The following is a 17,420-nucleotide window of genomic DNA, read 5'->3' on the forward strand; positions in this document are numbered from 1 at the left end:
GTCTTGAAAATTATACAGAGGACTACTCTGAAATGAACTGAAATCACTACTAAAACTGAAATATCCACTAAAACACCATTAAAGGAAGCAGAAAAGGAGAAAAGGAACAAAACAACAGGAATGAACAAAATAGGAATGGCTTTATAATGTAACAGCAGTGAAATAATTACCAGAAAGATAAAGAAGCTGCACTGAGAAGGTAGAAGGCATTTATATCAGCAATGAATAAAAACACCTGATATACTAAATCCCTCCTGACTTATAAGTACTGTCATAACAGAAATACATACAAAAATAATAAAGGCCTCATAAAAATACCCATTGTCAAAGGGCCCATGCATATCGCTCATGAAAGGAAAACAGCCAATAAACAGACCAAATGTGAGGAATCTGGGACTCACCAGATACAGGCGTAATGTCAAAATTATTTTGGAATTGTGCATCCTGATTTAATAACTGTATTACCAAAATCCTGATGAATACTGAGCAAAGCAACAGAAATTACTGTGGGATGAAAGGCCAAATTCTTGTGAAAATGGAAAAAGAGCTACATGCACACAACTCAGCAAAACACTGACTCAGGCTGCCTGCAACTGAGTGCTGTGAAACCCGACTGGAAAGCAGCTAGATACAGTATTAAAAGGGCTTCAAATATATACCAACGGAGCTAGTTGGGGGTTGACATTTCCTGTAGCAGTGCAGAGATTTGTAAGTCAGCTCCGGCACTCAGAGCAACCTGGCCACACCTCTAGAGCTGAGATGGACAGCAGAGTAAGGCAGCCAGCATGCCCAGCTGGCTGGACCCTTTCCAGGGGACGGGCTGGCCCAGGTATGACTCTGCCTGTAGCTACCACATTACGAGTTTTCCATTCTCCAAGAAATAATATATTAAGAAAAACTTCCCCGTATGATAACATTATATGATATTATTACTCCCAGGAAGACATTCAAAAGGGCTAACTTAGACTTACAGTTGTCAACCCCTGTGGGTTCTTTCTACATAGCTACAGAGAGAGAGTGGACTCAGAAGAGCTAACTCAGGATCTTGATGGGCAGCCCTGCTGTAAAGGGTCCGGGTTGTGACACCTGCTTTCACTGCCTACACAAGGAACTTGAGAAAATGCATCTAACTCAACTAGAAGTAAATGCATTAAATACAACAGAAAGCAATTTTGCATTTACGGGAGACTTTTTCACCTCTAGAATTAAGTTAGGACTCAGTGTTGAGCCCATTTCTTTTTAATAAGCTTTGTAAACTGTCTAATGAAAGAAACAAATAAATATCTTGATCAAACATTGCAATTAGGAATGTATCAAGTCAAAAGATACAAAGCAATCCAAAAGGGTTTATCATAAAATTATTCTCTCACACTGTTCAAGTATTTATTGCACACAGTCTCAGGTGAAAAGCTGACATTTGTTGAAATGTAAGTCATCTAAAGGAGGACAAGAATAAGTGAAGTAAGTAGTTTGGCTTTCGTAGTTTCTTTATGTGGGGCTGCTATCTACATATTTTTGTTACTTTATAATAATAAATATATTATTATTGTCCAGGAAAATGTAAGTACATCAACTTCTTCAATCATGGTGTATATTTCTTTCCCCCAGGAAGCTGTTTTTTTAAGTATCTTCAGTTAAAATACTATTAATCAGAAATCCTTCCCTCTGTCATTTGCAACAAAACCTAGTGGCCAGCAGCAATGCAGGACTGCAGCAGAGTTCACACAAAGTATATACTCAACTGAAATAATCTCTTCCAATGAAGGTATCTTTAGGAAAGACTTAGAACAGGGCCTGAAACCCTCTTGTGGTTTATGTTACAGAACATGAACATCTTCCTGTGCTTTAAATCTACTCCTCACACTTACCTTCACGGAAACAATAAGGCAATTTTTTCAGTAGTATTTTTATGTTACTACTTCAACCCCTAAGTGTTGCATCAAGTAATCTCAAACAACTAGAACTGTCAAACCAAGTTTTCTCTGAATGTTATGCAAACTATGCTACTTACAATCCGAGGTTTAAAGGGTGGCTTGATTTTCCTTTGTTCTAGAAGAACCCAGTCAATTTCCTTGAAAAACGGATGCTGCTTAATCGCATCTTCCCCATTTTGTGACGCCACACAGCCAAGTCGTTTGTTTGGGTTTTTTGTCATGAACTGCATGGTGCGGGAGAGAGAGAAAGAAAAAGTTAAAACATGCATATCAGTGGCTGGAAACCATTTGCAGTTCATTTATGTGTTTCAATTGCCTAGTTTTTAGAGACAGTCCCCTTTCAGAAGGTTATTTTCTCTGTATGAGCGACAAGGATGCGCCTCCAAATTTCAGAAGTTTCAGCCAAACTGGAAGGAACTGATTGGTGACCTCTTAACTTCATCTGGCTGGGAGTGCTACAGGAACAGATTCTCTTTCAGCATTTCTGGTTTCAGCTTTGCAGAAAAATACTGAAGGAAAGAAAGGAAATATTAAACCCTCCAGAGACTCTTCCAATTAGATGGTCATGATAGCTTTTATTTTACCTTATTTGCTCTGTCTTTAAAGTTAATATGGGGGAAGGGGAAAAGGTTTATATATTATGCTTATTGTTGTTTATTTTCTTTGGGTGCAGAATCACACACTCCATTCAAGTAAACACATGAAAAGCCATAACCTCCGTACCTGTTCCTAGGATTTTATTCTAATATAAGAACAGCACTTGCAGTTATGGGAATTATAAGCATTCTGTCCATACATTTCAGGAAATACATGGAGTGATCAGCATCAGCAGAAATCTTCCCTTGAGAAACCCCAAGACGTAACCTGCACCTTCCCTTTCATCTTCAGTACACTGTTAGTGTCAGCTACTGGAACTAACTGGTCTGTTCTGCTGTGGTCATCTATAAACATCTCACTTTTAAACTCTTACTATTCCTTTCAGCAAAAGCCCGTGCAACTTGTGTAAGACATTGATATCAAATGATGGCATCTGATAATATTAGTCGTGATTTTGCTTGGTTATTTCTTCCTTCTTTTATTAGCAATTGCTCTACTTCTTTCTAATGCATGTGTACACAGAATCCTTGCAATTCAAGTAGCAAAGAATGCTATTCTTACACACGCTCACACACTCATATTACAGAATTAGCCCAAGTTTGCTATAACTTCATATTCAACCATTATTGTAATTTTAAATTTAAAAAAGTAGGTACCATATTAAACAAAGAACACATTTAGGTATCACACTATAATAAAATCTGTAGATAAAAATTCACAAAGAAAATATCACTATAATGCATAAGCTTGCTTTAGTACTCCAGTTATTAGTTAAGTAGCTACTGAAGCCCTTAACATAGTTTTAGATAGCTAGATCAACCATCCACAGGAGAATACTGTTGCAGTCATTTTAATGATATATCATAGATCAGTCAGGCAATTCTCTTCATGTTTTCTGACATACATGTGCCACTCCGAAGGTGATCCTGCTCTCTGGTCTTGTGTTCAACTACTCCACAAGTTCTTTTGCACATGGACAAGTCATATCTAAACTACAGCCCATATTTTCTATGGGCAGGAGAAACAAAGGTTTTGAAAGGATTACTGTGCTTTGGTGAGGTCTCCTGGAAAACCGCAAAATGCATTCCTACATTCTTCTGCTTTATTTCACCTCCAGGACTGAAGCAGGCAGGCCAGGAACCAGCATCCACACATTTTGCAGAAACAGAACATGGAAACTACAGGATACACTTTTTTGTACTATATAAATCTGGGTATTACAGAAGTAAAATCTGATCCTAGTTTCTGCTATGCTCTATCTTTGTTTTAAGCCACAGGCAGGGAAAACATCAGAACATGTCATTTTTAAGAAGCCCAGGACATGGAAATATGACAAGACAGTACAGTTTAGTATTGTACTTCATAAACTTAATGAAACTTGGAAATGGATGAGGGATGAACAAATTTTAAGAATTAATACTTAAACAAACAAAAATTACTATACACAAATATTATGAAATAATTTCAGACTTCTGAAGGAGACATTTAATTCTATAAATTTCATCTTCTGCAATAAATAGTGATTTTTTCCATCACCTGCTTCTGAAGAACAAGCTGACATTTATTCCCTGTTTGTCAACATCATCAACAATGATGCAACTGTCAGGGCAAAGACAGCTGTTAAGTGTACTGTGTTGAGGACATGGTTGCCAATGGAGCTGATAGACATAGTCATTAAGTGTCGCCTTTTAATTTCCCCATATTAAGGCAAGAAGCTCCTTTCATAGAAAGGGAAGTCTTTTAAGACCAGAGTTCCTACAGAATTAAAAGACAACAGGTCAAGAGGTTGCTGAGATAGCCATGCAACTTGAGGCCTAAATCAGGGATCATCAGGCTCCCAAAAATTTTCTTCTTGAAATAAATGGCACAGCTCAAAACAGAGTGTTGCTTCTGTACCCAGAGGTCTCTGTCATCTGGGTACACAGGGAACACACACTGTAGACACAACGTCTCTCCACTGCTTGCAAAGAAGCACAGAGCTAATTTAAATGAAGAATTGTTTTCCTTACCAGACAGGAAAGAATTTTAAATAGTAATTCCTGTCAATTCACAGAAACAGGAATAATAAGATCTATGGGATTTCATGGGATAAGCAATGTGCTGCCTTGTAACACTGCACTGTAAAATTATCCCTCTTAGTTTTGTTGGAAATAACAGGAAAACTGTTTCTTCAGAAAATAAGAAAACATTGTTATATAATACAAGAGAATGTCTTCATATTAATCTTTCCTTACATGCTGTTTGGAGGAGTGTAAAAATACAGTTTCTAAAGAATAAAACCCATGTCTCAAAGCACAATGTGAGGAAACAAAGTGTTCCAAAGTTAATCCCTTGCTACCATTCAGCAGTAGAATACATAGACGCCTCTTTCTTTCCTCTGTTTTTCCTGTTCTTCATTTAACAGAATGTGGAAAAGGATCAGATGAAGAATGTAGGTTTCAAATACGTTTCACACCATAGCTGCTTAGGCAGCAGGTTGCTAAATGTAAGGAAATGTTTTCTTTTTATGGTGTAAATTGGCACAGCTCCATTACATTCTATCAATTTGTGCCAATGAAGATACCTTGCCCAATGAGGAATAATGTATTCCTCATTGTAATAATATATAGTGCAAATCTATTTAATGGATGCAACTCTCTTTTTAAGGTTCATAATGGCATTAAGGATTTACTTCAGACAGAAAGATGTAAACCAAAAATAATGCTACAACTACAGGAAAATACAAGTCACTACGCCTACTTATCAAAATGCTGACCCAGGAAAACAACCTCGTGAAAATTTATAGCAAACTCAGCTTTAAAAGACAGTAGATGGCTTAAAACCCTTGCAATTATATTTACAAAAATACATAAGTTACACCTGCCGCCAAATTCTGTGTCTGCATTTGTATGTGGCTAATGAATAACATGTATAACATCAGAAGTTAGACATCTCACTACTTGCACCACAAAGGAGATAACAGTGAGGCTATGACTGTCAAATCTGTTTCTCCCTTTCCTCTCCAAGACAAACACCTTCTCGTAATAGTTACAATGGCTCTCATACTACACCCTTAACCCAGAGTTATTGATTAACTTTCCCCTCTCCAATAAATGTTTTCACAATTCAGACTACCAGACAGTTCAGTTACTGTAGATTCACTGAAGGAGCCTGTGGATGGCAAAGGAATAGACCTTACAGACTCTGAAAGCAAAACAGTACAGAAAATTCCCTGGACTTCACTAAAAATTCAGATACAGATGTGAACATTGACAACAACCCTTTCTCTACAATACGCCAAAATAACTCCTGAACCCTGGATATTGGCCTGAATTTTGCAGCTCATGTCCATACATTTTAACCGCTGAACTGAAAATATTTGAAGGGTCTGGGAACAGAAATGGATGCATGAATGTACCATGTCAGCTAAGAAAAAGCCATCAGAGAACTATCTGAGAGGAGAAGGGAGAATATATATAAAGGTCAGCTTTAATAAATTCTTCATGTTCTCACTACAGCGAATGAAGCACAAGAGATACTCCAGCAAACAATTCAGAGAGGTTAACTTTGACTTCTGCTTTGAATTATCTGCCAGAGCCTTTCTTTCTCTTACCTAGAATAAGCCTTGAGATACTTTTTTATTAAAAGATCAAAATGAGCTTTTCTGCAGAATGTGTTACCTGTCCACTGCTATTAAAATCAAAATTCGTTCAACTTTTATATATAATTTTTACAGCTGCCCTGTTAACTGAAAGTCTCCCTTATTCCACATGCTGAAAGAAAAATAGAAGTGGAAAGCTAGAAATTTTCCACTTCCAAAAAAGCCGAAAACTGGAATAAAAAACAAGGGGTTGTGAAAAACAAGCCAGAAATCTTCCTCAGGTTTTCAAATTATAGAGACTAGCATACTGCTTCCATTTAGTTGTTGGTTTTTTTTTATTTTAGGATGATACTAGCACAGAAGAAAAAAATTTATGTCTGTGCCAAGTTAATGAAGTAAACCTGACTTTAGATAGATAGTCTAAAAAATGAAGTTGCCCAGTGGCACATTTTGACTGACTAAAAAAACTGTGGCGTTTGGTGACACACATTTCTGTCAAGTCACTGTTCATACTGAAAAACACCAACCAGAGCAGAAAAAATTACTCTAGAGTAAGACTGCTTATCAAAGTGTTATGCGAACTATAAAATAGAACATGCAGCTGTGAATAAAGGGCTCTCAACTTGAATGATCTCTTGTCTTGATGATAACCGAAGAAGGGCAGACGGACAGGAAATTTTATAAGTGGGTTAAATAAAAACATTGTTTCTTTAATTACGTACTGCTTCCCTCACTCTAGCAAGCATGCGGCATCTAGAGTGTCAAAGTGATAGCACAGTTCTAGTTGGATGAGTTTTCCCTGAAACATGAATCCGCAGCACACAGATTTATACAGTGTACAACTGCGTGGAATACAAACATTCTGTTCCTTTCCCACAAGCAGTGTAATTTATCCCAGACCCCATTATCCTAACAGTGGCACTCTGAACTGTGCTTGAACTCCCAGTGGTGGCTGCTCTCAAAAACTTTCATCAAATTCAATTTTAATCAAGTAAATATACCCCCAAAAACAATCCCCTAAAAAAACTGAAGAGGACGAGGAAAGCAAGTAATAGAAGACTCACTGCTTTTAAAATGCTGACAGCTTCTTTACTGAGCCAGACTGGATACAAGACATCATCGTGAAGGATGGATTCAAAGAGATCATCTTCATTGTCAGCTTCAAAGGGGGGTTGCCCAGCCATCATTTCATACATGAGAACACCCAGAGCCCACCAGTCTACTGATGGGCCGTATTCTAACTCCTGGAGGATCTAGTAGAGCAAAAGAGATTGGATTGAATATACAAGTTAGACAAAACTCCCAGCAGCACATTTGCTGTTTCAATATCATAGATGCCTTTCCCCCAGTATCTGATAGAACTAAATCCCACACTGATTTTGGTAACAGCAGGAATGTTTTTCAACCCATGCAATTTGCACTAACACAGCTAAGTGCCAATGCACAGCTATTCTCAGAAGCACTGACTGGGTTTATCAGTCCCCTGAGAAAAAGAGTATGCTTCAGAGCAAAAGAGCTGTACATCCTTCCAAACTGTTTAAAGCAGGTCATGCTATAGGGGAAAAAAGATCACATATACAAAACAGATTGGTGGAAAATGTGAAACATTTCCTTGTCTCTATCTTGAACAAAACAAACTGAACCAGCCTGTAATGCTGCAGTCATCAGAGAGATTTATTCTAGTCCTTTAGGTAGGGCTGAAGGAAGCCAAAAGCATTTTTGTTCAAGCTCTTTTTACAGTATTAAGACACTGTACATGGCCAGAGGACTCACTTTAATAACCTCAGCTTTCAGAAAAACAGGCTACAACTTTTCATGTGACATAAGTTCAACCTTGTAGCAAATTCCTTTAGTGGGGAGTAGTAGGTTAGCACGATGGAGTTTTATTGTATTGTACTTGACGTTATAGAACCAATGTATTACAAGGAACAATTCTTGGCCCACTCTGCACTGAAATGAAACTTGTAGCTTGGCTGCAATGTTTTGGCATGCCAGGGGACTGGGGATGGTAGAGTGGGTGACTGTTTAAGGTGAAGCTGACTGCCTTAAAATGGGTTAGAATAGCAACACCGCCACTAGCTCCTCAAACAACATTAGTGTTACAGGAAGAAGCCTTGCGGTGAATTACATGAGCTTAGTGCCAGATTTGGGAACCATGATCAATATAAAACCAAATGCAGTCAACATAAAAACAGAAATGAGGTTAGCATTTGAATGCAGAGGTCTGGATCCCAAATGGATTCTTAGTTGGATCAGTACTACATTTTAAAGACATTAATCACAGAAAGTGATCCTCTTCAAAGTGTACTTTTCAAGCATCCTGTGCACTGTTTGGAACTCAGGTATTGCAAAACAAAAAGGGAATTGAAATGTACCACTATGATGCTTTAAGTAATAATTTTCAAAGAATTTGTCAAAGGACTCAATTAGTATACTGAATTAGAAAAGAATTAATACAACCTTCAAATCATCACACCGGCATTTATGTTCTTTTAATGCCAGAATACTTTTCAAACTCCATAAACCACGCATTGATATTATGAAGGCTTCAAGATGATTCACACCTTGCCAGTTTTGCAACCAAAGCTTGAGAGCCACGAACACTAACAATATAGACTTCTAATTTATTGTGTTTAACAAATAATAAACTAACATTTATCCCTGCTGTAAATTTATTACTGTTGAAAGACAAACCAATAAAACTTTACATTAAATCAGCACACTAAATCTACAGTAGAAAGAGGCACACATTACTAACTAAACTGAGCAGACAAAGTCTGTCTAGCAGACTGTACGATACTGATTCATTTTAGGCACCTGGAAATGCATCTCATAATATAAAACAAGCACAATTCTCAGTCATTTCTTCTTTTCAATGAATGCCTTGAAATGACTTTGGATGTTGTCAACCAATATGCAGCATCCATATGAATAGTTCCTACTTTTCTATGCAAGTCTATCACACCCATATGATGAGAAGTACCATAAACATAGTATCTTTCACTGACAGATACTTTAAAGAAAAGAAAAAAATCATATTCCCACAAAGACCCTAGGCAAAATAACACCAAATGTACAGTCTCTTCTATATGAGCCCTTCTAAGTCTCATGAGAAACTGAAAACTTTTTCATAACTACTAAAGATCAGTGCTAGCAGTACTTAGTTGCATCCAGCACCTTAAAGACCAGTAAGTGTCTTCACAATAATCCTTAACCAGAAATGAGCATATGGACAAAAATATGGTTAGGTTCAGTCAATGAATAACAGAAAAAAAATGCATTGCCACTCCTATTGACACAGAATACTGCTTGTGACCAGTAGAGTAACCAATTTCTGCAAGATTACCCAGGAAGCAGCACAGTCTAATTTGCATCTTCTACTGTTTTCATCTAGATCTAAAAAGTTCCTGAAAATGCACATGTAACAGTCTGATGGATGATAACGTCTGTAATATTAGTGAAGTTCAAAAAAATACCTCTGGAGCTATATAGTCAGGTGTGCCACAGAAGGTTGTGGTGGTCACTCCATTCAGAATCCCTTCTTTGCACATCCCAAAGTCAGCCAGTTTACAGTGGCCTTCTGCATCCAGAAGAATGTTGTCCAGTTTCAGGTCCCTGAAATAAAAAGGCCCCAAATTAAATCAACTCTCAAATTTTGACCAGCTGCTCTTGAATTTCATCACATACTGCAGAATATCACAAATAGATGGTTTCACAAATGCCATTGAGAAACTGTCCTTCACCTATATGCATGAAAAGCTGGTAGCAGTCACTACATAGACCTAGTCAAAGGCAATAAGGAAGCAAGCAATGACAATCTCAGTCCTGTTTGCTACAAATCTAACATTCCATGTATGTGAAATAGGTCAACAGTGTTTAATGAAGCCGTCCTTCACTTTTGCATTAGTACAAAGTAAGGAGTACTAATTTACCCATACTCCATCATATGGATTGAACTGATAGGTACTTTCAGGATTGGATTATTTTGAATTGTATTCTTAATGTACACTAGCAATTCAAAGTTCAGATTGCAATGAGAGGTATAAAAAGCAATGTTCTCATCTTTGGGAGCACTATTTTCTGCAGTTTAAACATGCTCAAAAAAATCTCACAGGAATATTTTGCATTCATTGTTAAAGAATGTTTCTCAGCAGCTGTCTCCAATCACTTCTTGTCATCCTTGTGTCAAAAATACACAATTCTTCAGTTATTAAATTGGGTGAGGTCAAAAACAGGTTGAGAAAGGGATATCCACCTTTCCTGTCTTGCCGCCTGCGTATTTTCTAAATATACCACTGATGTTTATTGCATGTTGCAAAACAATGGATGCTAGGTGCCATTTAACTTACCTGCCACTCGCCTTAGACTAAATTATAAAAGGAACTGGAAAGTCAATGCATAAAAAGAACCCTCACTTGCATGAATAAAGCCCCACAATTAAAAATATTCACATATAAATAATGAAACATACATAAAGCAAAGGCAGAAAAAATACTTATATTGCATGGACCATTTTATTTTTATACTTTTGCCTAGGCTTTGCTAAATGAAGGCGTTGTATGTATGAATGCAGACAGAGGTGAGAGACAAAAGACAAACACGTGTCCTTAGGTGACTGAGGGCACACCTGATCAGAATTTTTTCCCTAGAAGAATTAGCAAAATTTCTATTAGTGGAATTGATGAGAAAAAAAGTCTGTGTAGGCAAGTTCTAAATAAGACAGAGGAATAAAATCCCATGTCATCCTCTGTAAACAAATTTCACCAAGAAAGCCTATGAAAGGATATAGGCCTTGTTGAAAAATTGTTTATGTCAACAAATTCCACCTGTGTGAGAGATGAAAAGTCTTCACCTTACTCTGAGGATTTTTTTCAGAGCAAAGTCTCACTGCCGGCCCCCACACCTTAGAACCACAGGCAACATAACATGGTGGAGGCATTCACAGACACTAAATGATTAAAAAACCCTTCCAAGGCTGTGTTAAGAGTTTTCATGGATACGTCTTTCTCTTGGCACTTGTTCAAAATATTCAGATCTGCTGCCCATCTGTATCTAACACACATTTCTCAAGTATGTACACTAGACAGCATCAACATCAGATATTTCTGGGACACAGGGGACATGATGATCCAGGTCTGCATAATCACTGTACATCTCCGCAGTAAATCAGATATTCCTTGGAAGCACTGGATAATGTACTCTGTGTGTGTAGAGACTGGTTGTGCTGTGTACATGTTACAAAGTGGTTGCTGTATGTACAAGAAGCCTGACACAGCAAAACAAATTCAAATTTACCTCCCTAGCAATAAATCCACTCGCACATAAACTGGCTTTATCAGATATGGCTTATTAGCTGAAGTGTATACTGACTGTAGAAAAGTTCATTGCAACTAATATGCCCAGATTTTGCAATCTCCAGATCAGTTATGCTGCTCTTATAGGTCCTCAGCCGGTCATCCATGTAAGGCCCCTTGGAGCAGACTACATATTTTATCATTCCCTCCTTTTTATGAGTTAACAAACAATCCAAGATTCAAATGGCTACAACATAATCCCCAACATCTAACCATTTAACCCCTCAAGCTCCCTGGAAAGTGATTTGCAAGAATTGTCCAACATCACTCAAGGACAAACAGATATTAACAGCTCTGCATCCCTCAAAGAAGTCAAATAAACAAAATAAAGCTCTATGCTCCAAAAAATCATGTGCCTTCCCAAAACAGCTCTTTCAGTGAATTACAAGTATTACAATCAAGAGACTTGCATTAAGACAAGACTATAAAATCATCAAATACAAGAATAGGATATGGCTTTTGGAGATGAGAGAAGGAAATAAGCTTGTACTCTAGCTTTTAACCTTCAAAATACAGTATTATCTTGGATGTTTCTCAGCAAAGCAAGAATAAAAAGTGTATTTCAAAAAGTCAAGATGTTTAGCTAAAGAATTCAAAGTATAATAATATTTGATGCAATCAGGGGACCATTTCCAGCCACCATCATAACAGACTGTTAGGAAGAAGGTCATAATATAAATAATTATGATAGGAACTGATGAAATTCAAGAGGCTGCTCAGAAAAATGGATCTACCTCAATTCGGAGTGGTTAAGACAATGAGTAGACTGTTATATGTTATCTTAACTATTATCCCAGTGCAGGCAGGTGACACACTGGAGCTGTTAGGACCTAAAATTCTTAAAGTTTTTTTTAATGGCACTCGTGTTCTAGCCATGGAATTGAATGGAGATAATAGTCAGCAGCCCAGGAAACTCCTAAGCTAAGGGAAATCTCAACAGTAACAAGACATTAAAAGCAAGCCACCACATAATGGATAAGGACAAGATACTCACCATTGTCTTTATTTTCTTTAAGACTTGTATAAGTCACAAAAATTAGCTATAAAATATTAAGTTGACAGTAGAAAAAGAGAATGAACTAACTGAGAAAAGAGAAAAACAAGAGTCTAAATATTAAATTCTGACTACCTGTAAAGACTGACAGTGAAATTTCAAGTCTACCTGTAAAAGCACAAGTCAATATAACTTTCTTACCATTTACCAAACTCTAATCCTACTTGACAGAAGAAAAACATCTGGCACCCATTCATCAAGCCAAAAAAAAGGAGTGAAGCCTATAAGCCTCTTCAAAGCCCTATTTGAGGCACTGAGGACATCAGCTTAATTACTCACGCAATAGTGGAATTTAATACTAGTAGATTTTTATTATTACAAAGAGCACTGAAATTTCAAAAGAAATTTGGAAGAGGCTAAACCAACAGCAGCATTACTCCTGTTAGAAGTACAGATAGGAGGTTAAAAGGTAAGCTGGGAATCTGCCAAAGTGCCAAATTTATGGCTAATCCACATGATTATCAATAGTCCATAAAAGTGCTTGCACTGAAAATCATTTAAATCCCTTCTGTCAAATTACCAGTGCCAGATAACACCCCCTCCCCAAATACCACAAAAACCCCAAAGAAAAATCCCCACCAAATACCCCTAATTGTGCAACTTTATGCCTATCACAGAATCACAGAATCACCAGTTTGGAAAAGACCCACTGGATCATCGAGTCCAACCATTCCTATCAAACACTTAACCATGCCCCTCAGCACTTCATCCACCTGTCTTTTAAATACCTCCAGAGATGGTGGCTCAATCACCTCCCTGGGCAGCCTGTTTCAAGGCCCAATGACCCTTACTGTGAAATCTTTTTCCTGATGTTCAGCCTGAACCTCCCCTGGTGGAGCTTGAGGTCATCCCCTCTTGTCCTGTCCCCTGTCACTTGGTAGAAGAGGCCAGCACCCTCCTCTCTACAACCTACTTTCAGGTAGTTGTAGACAGCAATAAGGTCTCCCCTCAGCCTCCTCTTCTCCAGGCTAAACAACCCCAGCTCTCTCAGTCGCTCCTCGTAAGTCTTGTTCTCTAGCCCCTTCACCAAAAAAAAAAAAAAGTAAACAGCTATCAGTCTCTGCAATATAAATTAATTATCTGTACAGAACAATCCATTTGGATCCATTCTGCCTTTAATTTGGTTCCTAGTATTAGCGCCAGTTGTGTACCTGTAGATCAGAGCATTACATATAATACAGAGTCAGATAGCTCAGTGACAGAAGTCTATTAAATTCTTCTTTTTCTCATTTTGCATCCTCTTTGTAGGAACTAAGAAAGTCATCTGTGTCTGACAAAATGGGTTCCTACAGCCTGAGTAATTACATGCAATTGCAAACAACCTAACCAGTTAAGCCAGGAAAATGTCCAGATTGCTTGAATGCAGTAATGCTACATTAAGCTATTTCTCTCCTTTGTTTGTTTGCCAAGATACTTTGTACAGTCAGTTCAGTTGACTTGAGCAGTCAATTGCATAAAATGTTTGGTTTGTTTTGTTTTTTTTAAAATATTTTTTTTCTTTCTCAGAAAGCATTAAACAGAAATTTAAGCCTGGATTTCTATTTCTGGATACTTGCCAGCATTGCAATCACCTCAGAAGCTGTAATGATTGGCAGGATCTCAAGAAAGAATCAGGATTATAACAGTAAGTTTTATGCAAGTCAGAACAGAAGAGTGGGTAGACTACAGGTAACCTGAGATAAAACTTCCATAATGCTCATTCTTTCCTCCACATACCAGTGCCATGAGACACTGACTGCCCTGGCTTCCCAGAAATGCTCAGTGGATGAGGACTTCACAGGACTGGGTTCTTAAAATCTGACTCCCAACAGTAGCCAGTGAGAAAACTGCCTTGTGTGCATGGTCCTCTGTGCCACACGTGTCATTTAGATAACAGATAATCTTCTTGTTAAAAGTAAGCCAGTCAAGATGGGTTTTGACCAGTAGAATCAGAAAGTCTGCCAAACATTACTAACAGTAGCCTTTGAACATGGTACACACAAGTGACTAAATAAATCCATATTTGTAGAACAAGATCAAGTAGCTGAGAAACATGATCACATGCTGGTTTAAGCAATCACTTTACTCTGCAGCATCTGCTTTAATTTTAACTGTTGAATGAGCTAGAAGGCATATACATTTTTCAGTGTAGGATGGAAAGAAGTATAATAATAATTATCTACAAATAATGACGTCAGAAGCAAGCATATTTATTTTTAGGGTCAAAGTTCAGTGAAGAACTGTACCTTACTAAACATCTATAGAACATCAAAGAGGAACGACCTGAGAGCAACCGAATTATAAAGAGTGTAGCTACTAAACAACCATTTTGTTTTGGTTATTTTTTAACTGCAATAAACCCTTTTAACAGTGTGTTTGAAATCACTGCCATTGCCATTGTTCCTCTGCATGGGAAAATCACATCCTCTTTGCAGGCTTTAAATAGACAAGTTGTTCACAGAAGAAACCACAAAAGGTAAAAGGGAAACCTCCCCCAACAGCATGGAAAACCATCAGAACCATTTTCTACTTACTGCAGCTACTGAAATTCATAATGCTTATTAAATCAGTTAGCAATTTCAATGACTAAGATGAAATTTTTTTTCTATTTAATTAAGGTAATACTTTGACATTCCTAGAATTACTTTTTAACTTAGTGGTATCCAAATTGCTTTTCAGACAAAGATGCTCTCCTGTGGGAACACATCTCTCCTGTACCCAGCACAAACTTACTCTTTGCTATAATTTTAGGTAATGTGGCATTTTCAGCATAAATTTCAATCACAAGCAGTAAATATCACAGAACTTGGATCACTTGCACGATACTATCTGAAACAGTATATTCTGGAAAACTGATAAATTCACCAAAAATTTTGTCTCAGTTTTTCAAACACATTGGTGTCCTCAAAGTACCGATAACTAATGTACTAGGTGACAATCTAAGTAAGATGGAATTGCACTTGAAACTGGTTAGAAGACAAAAAGAAATGTTAACAATTATAATGTTCTGATGTTAGTTTCTTTAGTGATTAGCTCTCACCAAATTAATCTCAGTTTCCATACATAAGCTAAGGGACAGATATACTAGGACTATGCTTTACTCTAACTCCTAAGAAAACACAAACTAATAACATATTTTTTTCCCCATTTGAAGAACTGCTTTGGAAATAGCGAGCCCATCCTTTCTGATGTTACTGAGCATAAACATGGAATGACGGCAGCGTCACCAGTTAATGTGACCTCCCTCATCCACGGAGTGAGAAATATGACACACACTGGAGTGTTCATGCTTATGAGTGGATTTAGGACAACAGGGCAGTTTTTGTTGCAAGGGAGGGAGTAGGTAGAAACCTGAGCGAGACTAACAGTGAGGAAAGATGGTTCTGCTGCTGTTACATTCCTTGATATTAGCAAAAAATAAAGACATTACCTATCACAAAAACTATACTCAGCAATATACAGAAAGACCTGCTGTGGAGTTGAAACTGCTACTTATCAGCAGTGCCACTTTGGAATAAAGTGAATACACCTTATACTGATATGTATCCTGGCTAGTAGCTGATGAATTAAGACCACAGACTTGGTTTCAAATAAAGTCAGAAATACTATAGCTACAAACAGTGACAGCAGAATAAACATTAATGGGAAACACGGACTTTTAATGTGACCATATTGACACTCTTGTCAGCATGCTTACTTTTATAAACACACACATTTACCTTCTGTGTATAACACAATGTCCATCACCTCACCATTTGCACAAAATACCTAGTGGACTAGGGAGATGGCAGAGATGGAGGAAGGATGCATCAAAAGGCAATTTGCTATCTACCTGCCAAGGACATCAGAGGGAGACAAACACATAATCACTATTCGTGGTTCTGTAAACCCTAGCTGTTACAAGGCAGAAGTTTGGCTTGCACCACCTGCTTCAGCAATGTCTACCATTGAGAAAGAATTTTAATTCAACAAGGTCCTGAGATGCAAAAGAAGACTGTGTGTTCATCACACAGCCCTAATTATTTTCTGATGTCTTTATGACATATCTAACAAAGGTTTAATATTCATTTCCAGTACTTGAGGGAAACCAATGACTTCTCTGGTAGAATAAAACATTTTCTACAAAATAATTCCTACATAGAGCTTTTTAATGGCTTTGATCACAACTTTATTACAATTGTCGGTAGCAGCTTAAGACATTACAGTGCCTGATCTGCTTATCTTACTATGCTGAGTTTCCTTAAAATAACATGCAGACAAATAAATATACCATACTTAACAGCTTTCCTTTGTGTGGCTTTTCCTTTCTTATTATTTGCACATTTTTATTTGTGAACATAAGTGAAATATGGACAAGTTCAAATATGCATTATGTAAAACATTCTCAAAAATTGGCTAAGCATATAGGGGAGTGGTCTCTATTTCTTTTTCAAGAGTGTGTTGCCTTTTACATCGACATGACACTGCTTTAAAACATAATCCTTCCATGACCCCTACCTGGGAATGCAACAATTTTTCTACGAGCCTGAGGTCAGAATGGGATGTAGTGCCACAACTGTGCTTCTTGACTTAGCCTTCTGCAAATCTTTGATGTAGACAAGTTTTGTGTTGGATACCAGTGGCAACTCTGCCTTCCCATGGCCCACAGGCCTGCAATTTTTGTCCCAAATAAGGACTGCCATGGATGGCACTGGCTTCATAGTAGGCCTACAGTATAGGACAAACAATGTGCCTCAGAAACTTGAAGCTAAACTAGATAACAAATTATTTTCTCATTTTGTAATGCTTCTTGAGATTTTACAGAACATTTGCGTTTCATGCTGGCTGAAAACAGAGACTGTTCAAAGCTTTCCGTGAAACAGCCGATGGCCTCATGCTCAGGACAGTGACCGAACAGCGGCTGAGCTGCCTGCTCATCCTGG

The 17,420-nt window shown here is 37.6% G+C and overlaps 1 protein-coding gene across 1 annotated transcript in view; it reads right to left on the reverse strand.

Moving 5' to 3' along the window:
* PRKCE (protein kinase C epsilon) overlaps positions 1–17,420 on the reverse strand; it is a 296,234-nt gene that overhangs the window by 19,320 nt on the left and 259,494 nt on the right. Inside the window, exons 12-14 of the mRNA XM_069852631.1 lie at positions 9,588–9,726; positions 7,176–7,364; positions 2,012–2,158 (exon numbers count right to left, since the gene is read on the reverse strand). Coding sequence (XP_069708732.1) covers positions 2,012–2,158; positions 7,176–7,364; positions 9,588–9,726 — 475 coding nt within the window. The remainder of the gene's footprint in view (positions 1–2,011; positions 2,159–7,175; positions 7,365–9,587; positions 9,727–17,420) is intronic.

This window comes from Phaenicophaeus curvirostris, chromosome 2 (assembly GCF_032191515.1).
Source record: "Phaenicophaeus curvirostris isolate KB17595 chromosome 2, BPBGC_Pcur_1.0, whole genome shotgun sequence".
NCBI lineage: Eukaryota > Metazoa > Chordata > Aves > Cuculiformes > Cuculidae > Phaenicophaeus > Phaenicophaeus curvirostris.